General features: G+C 43.5%; 2 protein-coding genes and 1 pseudogene across 4 annotated transcripts in view; 2 read left to right on the top strand and 1 right to left on the bottom strand.

The window, feature by feature from the left end:
* The window catches only part of exoc4 (exocyst complex component 4), a 60620-nt gene extending 51033 nt beyond the window's left edge, over positions 1-9587 (bottom strand). Inside the window, exons 1-8 of the mRNA XM_061807332.1 lie at positions 9456-9587; positions 8846-9035; positions 8585-8779; positions 6437-6630; positions 5489-5598; positions 3948-4048; positions 3707-3861; positions 843-1023 (exon numbers count right to left, since the gene is read on the bottom strand). Of these exons, the coding sequence (XP_061663316.1) occupies positions 843-1023; positions 3707-3861; positions 3948-4048; positions 5489-5598; positions 6437-6630; positions 8585-8779; positions 8846-9035; positions 9456-9535 (1206 nt within the window). The 5' untranslated portion in view covers positions 9536-9587. The remainder of the gene's footprint in view (positions 1-842; positions 1024-3706; positions 3862-3947; positions 4049-5488; positions 5599-6436; positions 6631-8584; positions 8780-8845; positions 9036-9455) is intronic.
* LOC133494021 (5S ribosomal RNA) lies at positions 7009-7127 on the top strand (annotated as a pseudogene).
* A 4422-nt stretch (positions 9588-14009) lies between the features above and the next one.
* Positions 14010-14682, top strand: part of chchd3a (coiled-coil-helix-coiled-coil-helix domain containing 3a) — a 41979-nt gene continuing 41306 nt past the window's right edge. For all 3 annotated transcript variants that reach the window (XM_061807803.1, XM_061807804.1, XM_061807802.1), the window contains exon 1: positions 14010-14236. In XM_061807803.1, coding sequence (XP_061663787.1) covers positions 14018-14236 — 219 coding nt within the window. In that variant the 5' untranslated portion in view covers positions 14010-14017. The remainder of the gene's footprint in view (positions 14237-14682) is intronic.

Below are 14682 nucleotides of genomic sequence, written 5' to 3'. Positions count from 1 at the left end.
AGAGAAATTGACAAAGGCTTATGCATCTCCGAATGAGAACTGCACTCATGTGACATTTTATGCAGAAAAACAATGCTGTGTTCTTATTGTCCCCAGTGGGGAAAGATTTCACTATATGTGAACAACAACTATCCAAAAGGTATCGCATTGAAGATTTTAAAAAGCTATGATTCCCCTTCGAGACTTAGCACAGATCAACCCACTCGTACCTCATAAATACCCACCAATTTAAAAAACAAAAACAAAACTCTTAATTGCCCCTAGGTGTGATTGTGAGTGTGGCTGCTTGCCTCGATGTGCCCTGCGATTGGCTGGCAAGCAGTTCTGTGTGTACCCTGCCTTCTGCCCGATGACAGCTGGGAGAGGTTGCAGCGCTACCCGCAAACCTTGTGAGGATAAGCGGCAAATAAATTGGATGGATGGATATATATTATATATCATTCTTTTTTTTGGCTCCACTTGCTCATAATTTGAAAGGCATCCATCGTGTCAGTGTCACCCGCTGCTCTGCCCCTCCAACCAATTCATCTTGTGCTCATCAAAAGGTGAATTAATGCATCTCAGCGGCAGTGTGGACAAAAAAGATTTAAGCCTCAGGCAATGTGAGAGAAGTCGAGCATTATTATAAAAAGGGGGAAAAAAAGACACAATAAGAGCTCATAGATAAAAGTGACGTCCATGAACCAGAACGAGAAAATTTCATCTTGAATATTTTAGTTTTAGTATAATGCAATGACTTTAAGAACCTAATGGCACATTCATAAAGGTGTAGTGCTCTGCCATTAATGTTTAATATTGCATCCTCACTGCACACTTTTTAATATTCTCGAGTCGAGTCTGACCTGCAGCACAGTCTGGATCTTGGCAGAGACGTCGGCCTGCTCGTACAGCTTGATGCCCTCCTCGTGGGCGCTGCCCGGGCACTGCACGGCGATGCGCTGCAGGTGGGCCAGCACGACGCTGTGCGCCTGCGCCACCGCCTTAAACTTGTCAAAGAGGAGCTCCAGCAGCTCCAGCAGAAGCCTGCGGAGGTGCGCAGAGTGCAGAGGAAAGCAGCTCCATGAGTCATTAAAACAAGGCAAGCGATGTGATGTATGGAGTCATTATCCAGCCCCGGTTTGACCCATTCACACACACATCTACCATTCTGTATGGATTTATCTGCTGAACCCTTACATACTGTTCATTTTCCATGCACGCAGGGTCAGAAGTATATGCTTATAATAACTGACTACACCCATTTATGAACTACAGATCTTTTCAAGATGTTAATAGCCTGTCTTGGCATTATTGAATGGATATCGTGCCTGCGTCGAGGCATCTTCTGACCTCCGTATGACTTCAGTTCCTTAATTTTAGTGGGTCTAATCATTCTTATGCTATTTTACGAGATTCCCCCGGGGCCTTTCCAAGAACATCAGACGCATGTTTCTGGGGGAACCTGTGCAAATGTGGTGGAAAAAACGAGAAAGTTGTCGTGAATGCTTCAAGCTCGCGTTTGAGCACTGCTACGACTTTCGCAGAAGAAACACAGAAAGGCAAGATTCACATTTTTAAATATTCCCCTTTATTTAGATATTCTGCAACAATGGCAAAAAACATGAAATTCATGGACAAAAGAATGACATTAAGCCGTTTTTTTAATTGCAGTCAAATGTCAAAACGGGTCCAATTTGACTCAAACAATATGTAAGGGTTAAAAGTGCTGTTATTAGTTGTTAACGTGACCTTCTACTCGTGAACAGAAAGTAGCCATGAGCGCTCCAGCCTTCAAAAAGATGTTGCTATCCTCGCTTTGCGTGCAAGGTCAAGGCTTTTAAAGAGGAAGCCGAGGGGAACATGGATGACGTCAACCAAACTTTATAAGAGTCGTATTTTACTGAGCAAAACAGTGCTAATGCTAATGAGGCATCAGGCCAGCCATAGAATGTAAAATAAGAAAAAGTTTCATGGGTCAACTTGATTTGTTGTTTTCTTTTTGCAGACCAATCATACTTCTTGCAGTGAAACGGCTCAAACTACGGGCATCAATATGGATGCCAATGAGAATTAAAGCTGCAAGCACTGACAAGCAGGGTTTTGCACCCCCTTTTTTTTATAGCCAATCCGAAAAATGATCATCAAACTGGTTTACCCGGAGGTCATTTGGCTGAATTAGGCTCATACAAGCCCTGGAATTCACCCAAATTGGTTGCTTGGAACCAACATGGATAACTTTTCTTTTTGATTTTTCCGGAATGGTTCCTTGAGACTTACACAAGCGCCATGTTATGTCCACCCACGTTTGTGGAGAAACTGGTGTTGGGGGCTATTTTTTTCCCCTCATTTTCCAGGGGATTGGCCAGGGGGTGAGGGGAATCTACCGAGTGAGTTTTGAGGAACTGTTTACATCTAAAACATGCATGCTCGCAAAAACTGGTGAGTTTTGGAGCATGCTGAGAAGCCCTAAAAATAGGATTCATTCATCTATTAATCTTCCTCCTGGTATCCTTGTATACGACATAAAATTAATATTTTATTTACCTTGCGTTTTGGCAACTACTGTTGATTCACTCAGTGAAAAAAGAAGAAGCAGTGATTGTAAAAGAAGTTTTGCTCTTGGGTCCGAATTAACAAAAAAAAAGAAAATCACACTATTATGTGTGAAGTGGACAATTTTTCTGCTATAGTGTTATGCCTCATTGCATCAGCAAATTAAAGATTTCATGTGATTATTAAAAACACACTCAGTGGCCCAATTGTTTGTTTTGGCTTAAACCTTGGAATCTGAATGGCATATCTTAGTAATAGCTATAAAATACTGTGTGAAATAACAACACCACAATTCCCCACAACGAGAGGTACATTTGAGGGAGTTTCCATGGCAACCCGCCTTGACTTTAAATGCAAGTGAGAGTGTGGAGTTACTGGATGCGTTTGCACCCAATGCGGACAAAATAGCGGCAGACGTGGAAATGCGATGTTAAAAACTCACACGCTTGCGCGACGGGAGCGGAGCAACATTGCGGCCGAAAGCAGAGTAGCGAGGTCAGATAAGATTGAACACAAAACAAGGGGAGGCGGCCGGAGACAACCGCTGACAGGAGGGGGAGACGCTGCTCTTTAGCGGTCCGGGATCACTGAACTGAGACCCGCGGTGGCACAAAGGGAGGAGAGATGTGAGCGCTTTTAAGATGTTGTCCGTTGCTGCAGGTGGGAAATTGGATGGGGCATGTTGAACTGTGACTTGTCAAAGTTTAAACAAGCCGTTTTCAAGCTTCATGCCGGGTAGGACATTTTAGTTTGCTTGCCCATTTGACAGGTTCGGAAATAGTGGACAGAAAATTCATCGTGCTGCAGTGAGGCCAAAGTATGACAAGAAACAGCAAATCATAATCGTAAAAAATGTCATCGCTACGCCATTAATGATAAACATTTACCAATCCAACCATTTCCATCCACTGTTTGGGAAGCAAGAAGTGCAATATTCATTCCCAAATCATGTTTCTCTTGAGCTTTTTGGTACAGCAAAAGCATTTGTCAGGATTAACGTGTCACTTCAGTTTTAAAGTCGATGTGCACCGAGTGACATGGCTGAACACGACTGAAAATTACAGTTGGCGACTCTCACACCAAGCGAATGTGCGGCGCATATCGACGCAGTGCAACGGAAAAACTACTGGCGAGGGAGCGTACCTCACGATTTTTCAAAGAAAGCCAGTCGTACCTTGGTTGACTCTCCTGAGCCAGGTTCTCTCCTCTCTGGTAAGCATGGTCCGCGATCTGCGTGGTAGACCTCTTGACTATCTGCTTGAGTTCTGGCTCCAGCCGCTCCATGATGGCTTTGATGGTCTCTGGGATCTTCTTCAACTTGGCCAGAGCCTGAGGAGCGGAAAAAAAAGGCAGGGGCAGGGGGTGTTTCAAACAGCAATTAAATACGGCATTCCTGTCATGTTCCTTGCGTGTACCTTTATGAGGATGCCCATGAACTCTGCGCTGTTCTCCTCCGGGTCCACCTCCGGGAGGTCTAATAGGTTTGACTCTCGCACGTCTTGTTGAAGCTCACGCACTAGAGCGGAAACATGCGCGTGGATTAACACATGATTATTTTTACACAGAAAAAACAAAAGAAGAGAGAAAAGCTCCCTGTGCTGCTTTTCATCTTTCTTTATTTGCACCTCTATAACTGATGTATAAAAGATACGAGCCTCCCAGATGTATTAGCGTTCATATTCAATATGTTCAATCACGAGAAAGGTGATCTCGAGGTACTTTTATAAAGGCGTGCTACAATAAGAGACTCGACAAAACACAGGGGGAGCCTCTTAATAAAGCAACGCACCAAAGCCAATACATAAAAACATAATATGACTTAACCAAATTAGTGGCTCAATTACGAGCAAGCGAGTCTCCAATTTTCACGAGAAGAGGCGTCCCAATTCCCCGTCAGAGCACGTTAGGGGAGTTAATGTTTATGGCAAGTTAATGGACTTTGGGTCGCCTTCGCCTCTTCTCCCTGTTCCCGACGTAGTTTGTGTAATAATTATGACAATTTCTAGCTACAAATGAGGTGCTCTAATGCTATTAGGCAAAATGGCACGCTTAAGCCACTGACACAGGCGGGCTGCCGCGTCGCGGACCACAGCTGCTAGCGCGCCAGAGTACAAGCACTTTACAGGCCTGCTAATTGCCCGCTTCTTTGAATAATTTGGACAAATCTGCGGTTTAGTGTTTACCACTCGGGCCTATGGGGCGGCTGCACCAAATGAAAATGTATTATCTATTAGCGGCCAATAGTGCACACGTGAGCTCATGCGCTGCACAAACATGAAAAAGTGTGAACCTGGCACAGCTAGAAAGATTTTGAAAGGCTTGGATACAATAGTTGGGTCTCTGGAGTGCCTGCCCACCCGTCAAGTGTCAAATTAAACAAGAAATTCATTATGCAAATCAGCATGCAGGAGATTCAGCAGAACTATAATCAAGGTGCACAAAATGTTGTTACTAAAATGAATGATGAAAATCATAAAAAGCAAAGCCTACATGACACAAACTTATTGCTCTCTCTCTCTTTTTCATTAAATTCTCATTTTTGCTCCTGTGCATTAACAGCGCCCGTTGCCAGTTTGAGCGTAACAAATGCTCCCCTCACGCCGATGCCGCCACCACGGCCGCCGCCGCAGCTACCGCCTGCTGCGACGACAGCGACGGCAGATGACAAACGACGCAGATAAAGGCGGACAAGAAGATTATAATGTCGGTGAGGGAAACCTACACTACGATGGCGGCTGAGGGTGTTGTGACAAATGCCGAGTGTGAAATGAGGCAAACTTCCTATGCTTTGCATGTGTGTATAACAGAACTCGAGTTGGCAACGCAAACCCATAATGGCATGCAAATGGTGTTTCTAATGAGGCCATTATCATTAACATGGGCCTCGTCACAAACTGCACTTAACATATCACACTTTATAATGCGTGTGGTGTCTGCTTGAATGCATATTCTCTACCGCTGCTCGATCCGGGTGTGCTGAATTTTGACGAATCCAGTAGTTTACGCGGGGTGGAAAGACCGCTGACGTCCAGCGCCGGCATGGGACACGCGTCCTTGCCCGCAGAGCTGAAGAGCACAAAAACACAAATCAGTCTCACACAGGAAGTGGCGCATTAGCGGTAAAAAGAAAGCCACCCGGCCGCCTTCTGCTAACAGTATCAATCTACTGTTTAACCCCGTCGCCTTGCATCTGCGTGGGGACCGGCGACTGCCTCCCAATGAGCAATTTATCAGACCAAAAGCTGGAGGTGGGATCAATTTAGGCCCTTTAAAGTCCAGCCGGCATAAACACAATGTTGGCATGCTAAGTGAGCGGGGTGTACGAAGGGTGGGTTTGTTGTTAGGGGAGGCCGGCACCTGTCACCAGCTGACCCTGCGTAATAAATCACTGTACCTCGCTGACCCACCGCCACCATAATTACTGCACCCACACGCGCGCTGCCTGAACACAAAAGCGTAAACAAAACAAAGTCGCACCGCTGCATTAGCCCTAAGATGTTTTCCCACCGCGTATGGAATTGTAGTGCTAGTTTAGTTGCTCGGAATGATTGCACATCTGTGCGGTTTCTCTGTGAAAATTGAGCCATTGGAGTGAGAGGACGTTCCATGGAAAATATATAGAAAAACTCTGTAATTGGCCTGGTGTCTTACAGCAAATAATTGGCAACTGGCATTCGCTTGAACTTATAATGAAGGCAGCAGTTTGAAGGCTACTTTTTGACACAATGGGCACACACACACGCACACACAAAAAGAGTTTTAACACCTCAGATCAGACAAATAAGATAATAATTGGAGAAACATTTTCTGGTATACTCATGGATATGTGAACCGTCTGAACTGCACAAAATGATTAAAGAAAAAAACAGAACGACTAAAAATGCATTTTCGACGACTGTATCACCCTGGAAAGCGCGGCACGTTCTTGTCCTTGTTCTTGTGTCCCAGGCGACTGGTGGACTTGATGTAAAGGTGACGGTGGAGCTCGTCGATGAGCACCAGGTGGATGTTGAGCTTCTTGCTGTGGAGCTCCAGGCGCAGGTCGCTCAAGCCCTCCACCTGCAGCAGGGGGCCCTCCAGAGACTCCACGGCAGACACCTGAGTGGGACGTGGACACACAGAATAAAATTCCAGGAAAGGACTTTCTCCACTGCGCGGAGCAGCTACACATGAAAATTAGGGGTGCCTCCATTTCTTTAAACAACAGATTGATTGGCATCGTTGATCCTGGTTGCCGACACGATTCAAAGATGATTTTTGTTTACTTAGAACGAGGGGATCCAAAACAATTCAGTCCTATTTGAATCAATAACTTTTGAACAAAAATCCCAGCTGGTGTAACTCTAAAATAAATACTTGGCTACTGGACATAGGTGTAAGTTTCCTAGAATCCTGTTGTTTGTTGTCAGGGAATTAGTTATAAACTAATTGCAAAACAACATCATCAATGTAATGTTTGTTATTAGTGTAATCTTGGCTTTCGGCCACGCTACCCTGAGAACGCCCGATCTCGTCAGATCTCGGAAGCTCAGCGGGTTTGGCCCTGGTTAGTACTTGGATGGGAGACCGCTTGGGAATACCAGGTGCTGTAAGTTTCTCTCCCCAGCTAAATGCAGACGGGTTGCGTCAGGAGGGGCATCCGGCGTAAAACTGTGCAAAACAAATATGCGTTCATCTAAGATGACACGCCGTGGTGACCCCTAACGGGACAAGCCAAAAGGAAAAGAAGATTAGTTTAATCCTGATCATAATAAAATGGCCATTTTTTTTTTTTTTACATGATAAACTGCAGTCGGCAGTTTTACAGCACCTGTGAGAAAGTTGAGAAAAGAGAGAGGGCGAGAGAGAGACCACGTGGGGACAGACCAATAGTATCACTTTGTGGAAAAAGTAGAAATGTCTTTCATCCAATAGCGACGATCTATACAATTGTGGGATACATGTGGGAGCACCTGCAATGCTTTTCTTTGAACACGTTTATCTCAGTATGATTATCGGAGATGGTACAATACAGTGGCAATAGGAGAGCTTTGACTTTAAAAAAAAAAAGTTTACACATGTGAAATTCAAGGATTAAAAAAAAAAAAAAAAAAGTAAGACAAAGAGGAGAGCTTTTTCATCCGACACCACGGGGCTTAGAACTGCCGTTCAGTAGCAGAGAGAACACAGCCTGAATTCTAATTGTCAACCACTGGAGATAAGCCGCACTCGAACACACACACAATTTTATTTGCAGCTAATCCAACTCTTTCGAGGATAGACCAAGGAAGAAAATTATATCTGTGACTCATGAATATTTGGGTTTGGAGGTCTTCAAAAAGTACGCTTTTTACCTTTCAGCCGAGCCTTTTTAAAAAACCCAGATCAATGGAATCAAAGTCGGACTGACTTTGAACTCCTTTTCAAAACGCGTCAAAACGGCCGAGCGAGCGTAGGTTGTAAGGAAGTTCCGCTTCGTTCCGCCTGCGTTGAAGAGGATTTTCACGTTTCTTTTGTGCCTGCCGCCATTCCACTTCTTTTTTTTTTTTCATCCCCCCTCGTGTAGATAACACCATTCGGGCAGACTAATTATTTCCAAAGTCGGAGGGAAGGATGTGAGAGCGCAACAGAGGGGAGGGAGACACCACAGCCTGCTGTCGAAATGGGCATCAAACAAAGGCGGGCACACCTGACCAGCACAATCTTCTTAAAGGCTACAAATTGTTCCTTTAGTTGCATGAGAGGATGCAGGGAATAAATCCTCAAGGTGTAAATTTAAAAAAAAAAAAAAGCTCCAAAAACCATTAGTCGGTTAAAAAAAAAAAACTTGTTTGCATCTGAACGAGCAGCCAATGCGTAGTTACATAAATATGTCATTCTAAGATGTGCTATTTTTTTCAGATTCAAGAAAGTGATTAACATGGATTTATGCAGAGCAGTGTGTGACAAAACTATGCAGACTTTTTTTCTTCTTCTTCTATGATTTTTGAGTGACTGTTAGTGACTAAACACAGGCGCAGAGGTATGTAAATTGACTATTCCCATGGAATTTTCCATAAAGATGCCGACTCACCAGCATGTCCGTGGCGTGGAGGTAGTGCTTACTGGCCATGTAGACCTCCAAGCGTTGCGGCACCTGCTTGATGCTCTCAATCTCATCCAGGAGCTGCAGGACATGCTTGTGCTCGATTCCCTCGATCCACAGCTTCCTCAGTTCGTCACGCTTGCAGTGGAGCAGCATCTTGCAGGACAGAAGGTTCTCCTTCACCTGTACGCGCAAGACCAAAGTCAGCAGCGTCATGGTGGTCAACATGAGATTCTATGTATGTCCTACCTGTTTGATTTTATTGCGGGAGGTGGTGATCCGTTCGGTGATGCTCTGGTACGTCCGGATGGCGGTGGTGAGCTCGGCGAAGTGCTGCACTATGAGCTCGTCCACGTCGCGATCGCACGTCTCGAAGGCATCCTCGAGACGTCCCTTTTCTGTCTCCCTGTCCTGGACATCATCGCTGCGGGACAGAGTCCTAGATGGGCGGATGGTTGGACGGGTTTAACATTCTGTTCTACACCATGTGACTTGATGATCCTCATGTTAATAGTTTACTCCTTTATTGTGACGGGCGGCAAACGCAAACTTTGCAGTACAACAGAGTGACAATGAGAGATTTAACACTTCAACTGGGATTTAACATGTGACTTGACCAAAAACATTATTATATGCATATATTCATTGTGCAGGGAACACAGAGATATGCTCTACTCCACAGAAAATACATGTTGTCAATATCAGCGTTTTACATGCGAATTAAAACTAGAAATAATGAGGACAGGAAGACAACGCAAAGAGAGCTTGAGCCTAAAGATAGAGGATCTTCCGTCAACGCGAATTACCCCAAAATACCTCGAATTTTCACTTGATAAAACAAAAATATGTCAAACAATACCTTATTACAGAGATGAGAAGACCAGAGGGGTCTTTGTTTTTGTTGATAGCTCCCCTGTAACGTCCAGTGTCAGCAGCCATTTTTTCCAGCTGCAGCGGCACCCAAACCGGAAGCCGGAACCGTCTGCGTACACCACGGAACTCTGGGAGATGTAGTTCAAATACCACTTTCAGTTTCCTTCGCTGGATTTTTTTTTACAAAAACAAAACAAAACAAAAAAAACACAAAACAAATTAAAAAATACTTTTTCATAAAAAAGTACAAATAACATACATTACATTTCAGTTTATTTTGTAACTGATAAGAAAATGTTTTGGTTGGCTGAGCCTCGTTAAAGCCAGACATGTTATAATGCAATATTGATTTTTTTACTGGAATCTAAAGATCGCAGTAAGAAACCTTCATTGAAGCAATTGATCCATATCTCTTGAGACTAAAAAAAAAAAAAAAAAAAAGGAAGGAAAGCCAGCAGTGTTTGTCAGTTAGTTAATAGCCACTTTCATTTAGAGCATCCATAGTGGTATATTTGGCAGCACTTTGCTTGGTTTTATCTCTGACAATCTTTGCTGTACCGGTGACAATGGTAGAGGACATTGATTGTGGAGGTGGAGGTGGTCGATTCTTACTAGTCTAGACTGTGATTGATGTGCCGGTGGAATGACGAGATAACATTGTCGCCCATCTTTATGTCTGTTCTCACCTACCTCAGGAAGAAAAAAAGAGAAGACGCCAAGATTTTCCTTTTGAAAAAGAAGGGAGTCAAGTTCTTCTCGTAGAGGTTTAATTTTGAAGTTCTTATCGCTGAAGCCTTCTGTCCATCAGTCCAACTAATCTCCCGGCCTTCTCGTCCCCATTAACAGCGGGCCGAGGTCATGCAGTTGAGCTCCGCGCGGGTTTGGACACAAATCATGTGCATTGTTGCCTGGAACAATGTTTGTTTCTATGATGCAAATATCAAATAGATGGACAGGTAACCTTTGTAATTTATAGGCACTAATATTTATTAGCTTGTATTTCAGTCATGTTATTACCATATGGGTTAGACATTCAATGCAGCTTCAGGCTTGTCAAAGAGTGCTCTGGGGCATCAGTGGATACGCCAGTTATTCATTATGTAATCTGTGATCATAATAGATTCAGAGATGAGGGTCTTCCCCCTCCCAAGGGAATGCGCTTCGACTGCCATGCACGAGACCCAATTTCTCTCTAATAACAGACAAACAGAAGATCGGTACGTACGATACAGATGAACTTGTATTCGTACAGCAAAGACGAATGATACAGGGGGAAGTAACATGGGGGGGGGTGAATAACCCTTTTTTAGATGGAATGTCAAAAGAGCAAAGGATGACATATGAAGTATCATGTGCTGCCACCTTTTACTGATTTAATGATGCAAACGTGCCCCGGACCGTTTAAAAAAAAAATCTAAAAGTGTACATTTTGGCAGTACAAGCAGTCACTTCAGTATAAAATCCCAATAAAGTATATTCCATACATAGTGGAATTAAAAGTAAAAATAATCTGTATCCAACGGGCTTAATACTTGAAAATGTCTTGTTGATCGAATTTGTGGGTGTGTGTTGCATCAAAATGTAAAGAAACAACTCTTTGTTTATAATATATCAAGTTTCGAGGACAAGACTTATGAGCTGTCGTCACTAATGATAGCCTCTGTACTCAAGGAAAATCTGATTTTATGGTTTACTTTGACATATTGCCAGGCAGCCTCACTTTCTCGGACAAACAAAAGATGTAATTTTTCATTTTGGAGCTGGAATTATTGTATCTAACTTGATTGAATTGTAAAAATGCCTCCAATACTTACATTAATATATATATATATAATATATATATATATATATATATATATTTGATTGTTTTAAAAGCAAGAGTACAAGCTTTTATCTATCTTCTAATATAGATTTTTTTTTTCCCCCTGGTGCTGGAAGACAAAGGCAAAGAAGTAAACCAGTGAAACGTGCCCAAATATCTGCTCCTTTGTGGAAAGTGAGGCTGACAACAATCTGGGCAAGGTTCCAAAGCCACAAGCAATATGTTGCGTTGAATGTGAATTACAGGAGGTCATCTGTGGCAAGGCTTTGCCTGCTTCCTCCTCCTCCTCACCTTCTGTCTGCAGCACTGTTCCATAACTACCTCACATTTGTCAGCAATATGTATTTCTATTTTTCATTATCTCTCGTTATCAGCTCAAAAAAATGTATCACCCCAAGAACTATATGGTAAGTCAACCCTCTGAAAATAAACTGGCAATATACTCCAATATATAGTGATTAAGATCATTTGAATATTATCTTGTGGAGACGGTGTAATCTGAAGGAGGTTACCCACTGTAAGGTTGTGGTGGGGGAGAGTGTAGCCCGACAGCGTAGGATGGTGGTGTGCAGGATGACTCTGGTAGTGGGTAGGAAGATTAAGAAGACAAAGGTAGAGCAGAGAATCAGGTTGTGGAAGTTGAGAAAGGAAGAATGTTGTGTGCCCTTCCAGAAAGAAGGTGAGACAGGCTCTAGATGGACAGGAAGAGCTCCCAGAAGACTGGAATACGACTGGCAAGGTTTTCAGAGAGGCAGGCAGGAGAGTACTTGGGGTGCCTTCTGGTAGGAAAGGGGAGAAGGAGACTTGGTGGTGGAACCCCAAAATACAAGAAGTCATCCAAGGTACGAGATTAGCGAAGAAGAAGTGGGACACGGAGAGAACTGAGGAGAGGCGTGGAGAATGCATTGAGATGGGTCGTAGGGCAAAGTTAGACGTGGCGAAGGCTAAACAAGAGGCGTATGACGACATGTACTCCAGGTTGGATACGAAAGAAGGAGAAAAGGAGCTCTACGGGTTGCCCAGACAGAGGGACAGAGATGGGAAGGATGTGCAGTAAGTAAAGGTGATTAAGGATAGTGATGGAAATATGTTGACTGGTGTCAGTAGAGTACTAAGGAGATGGAAAGAGTACTTTGGGAAGTTAATGAATGAAGAAAATGGGAGAGAAGGTAGAGTAGAAGAGGCAAGCGTGAATGACTGGGAAGTGGCTTTGATTTGTAAGGGTTAGGTCCCAGTGACATACCAGTGGAGGTATGTAAGCAATTTGGTGGTTTTTGACCAACTTATTCCAGAGAATACTTGCGGGAGAGACGGTGCCAGAAGAATGGAGGAAAAGTATGCTAGTCCCCATTTTTAAGAACAAAGGCGATGTTCAGAACTGTGGAAACTACAGAAACACAATGAAGTTATGGGAAAGAGTAGTGGAGGCTAGACTCAGGACAGAAGTCAGTATCTGCGAGCAACAGTATGGTTTCATGCCTAGAAAGAGTACCACAGTTGCAATATTTGCCTTGAGGATGCTCGTGGAAAAGTACAGAGAAGGTCAGAGGGAACTGCATTATATCTTTGTAGACCTAGAGAAAGCCGATGACAGAGTACCAAGAGAGGAACTGTGGTACTGCATGCGCAAGTCTGGTGTGCCGGAACAGCAGTGACATGTGCTGTTGGTGTGTCAGAAGAATTTAAGGTAGAGGTGGGACTGCATCAGGGTTCCGCGCTGAGCCCCTTCCTGTTTGCGGTAGTAATGAATAGGCTGACAGATGAGGTTAGACTGGATTCCCCTTGGACCATGATGTTTTGGCTGGCAGATGATATTGTGATCTGCAGTGAAACCAGGGAGCAGGCGGAGGAACAATTAGAAAGATGGAGGTACGCACCGGAAAGGAGAGGAATAAAGATTAGCCGAAGTAAAACAGAATATATGTGTGTGAATGATAGTGGCGGAGGGGGAAGAGTGAAGATGCTGGGAGAAGAGATAGTAAGGGTGGACAACTTCAAATACTTGGGGTCAACAATATAGAGCAGTGGAGCGTGTGGTCAGGAAGTGAAGAAATGGGTCCAAGCGGGGTGGAACAGTTGGCGGAAGGTGTCTGGTGGTCGCTAGGATGAGGATATAAATGAGCTCATTAGAGGGACAGCCAAAATTGGATGTTTTTGAGACAAGGTTCGAGAGAGCAGACTTTGATGGTTTGGACATGTCCGGAGGCGAGAGAGTGAGTATATTGGTCGAAGGGTGCTGAGGATGGAGCTGCCAGGCAAAAGAACGAGAGGAAGACCAAAGAAAAGGTGGATGGATGTTGTGAGGGAGGACATGAGGACAGTCAGGGTTTGAGAGGAAGATGCACGAGATAGGCTTAGATGGAAGAAGATGACACGCTGTGGTGACCCCCTAAAAGGACAAACTGAAAGAAAAAGATAATTGAATTAAATATTTCATCTATCTATCTATCTATCTATCTATCTATCTATCTATCTATCTATCTATCTATCTATCTATCTATCTATCTATCTATCTATCTATCTATCTATCTATCTATCTATCTATCTATCTATCTATCTATCTATCTATCTATCTCTCTCTCTCTCTCTACATATATATATCTATAATACTATAGTAATAATATGACTGTACTGTAGTTCGAGCGCTTGAAAAAATACTAACCAATAGAAATTAACAATGCTAAGACCCGAAATCAACAGTCCAATCCCATCCGCGTTTCTTGGCCATGTCACCCTGTAGAAGCCGGAACAGCACTGTGTGGACCGCTGACAGCTCTGAAAGCTCGTGCAACTGCTCAGACTCCACATTCGCGTTTATAAATACATGTAGATATTTAAATTCATTTCGGAACTGCGGTGTGACAATGGGGGCCAATAACAGTACCCGCCGAGTGTCATTTGAGTCTGACGAGAATGAGAATGTAACAGTGGTGAAGGGCATCAGGGTGAGTTTCACAGCACATTAGCATCCCAAACTGTTGCACTATATCAACAATTGGTGACAAAAAGATGCATGAATGATATTGTCATTGTTAGCTGTTCTGTTATTCTCATGTAAATGTCATTGGAGCGTTGACGTTGACGTCACAGACCTCATGTTCGTCACCACCACTTGAATGAATAAATGAATGGATCTTAGCATCATTACGTAATGTCGACACCTGTTAATAGAGAAATATCTGTTCATATGAGGTCATTTCACAGCAATGAGTACTTTTTCATCAACTACGACAGTCACCTAACCAGAGTTGCTAACTGAAAACAGGCTTCAAATGTGAGCATGTGCGCAGTTAAATTTAGACAGCGCGGCTTTAAGCCCATCAGATAAGACTTCAGGTGTTGGCAAGAATGGGTCACAAAGGCATAATCCCATTCATGTCAGCGCTGTGCT

This window comes from Syngnathoides biaculeatus, chromosome 20, assembly GCF_019802595.1.
Source record: "Syngnathoides biaculeatus isolate LvHL_M chromosome 20, ASM1980259v1, whole genome shotgun sequence".
Lineage (NCBI taxonomy): Eukaryota > Metazoa > Chordata > Actinopteri > Syngnathiformes > Syngnathidae > Syngnathoides > Syngnathoides biaculeatus.
Note: the sequence above shows the minus strand (reverse complement) of the source record. Positions and strands in the feature narration are given on the sequence as shown.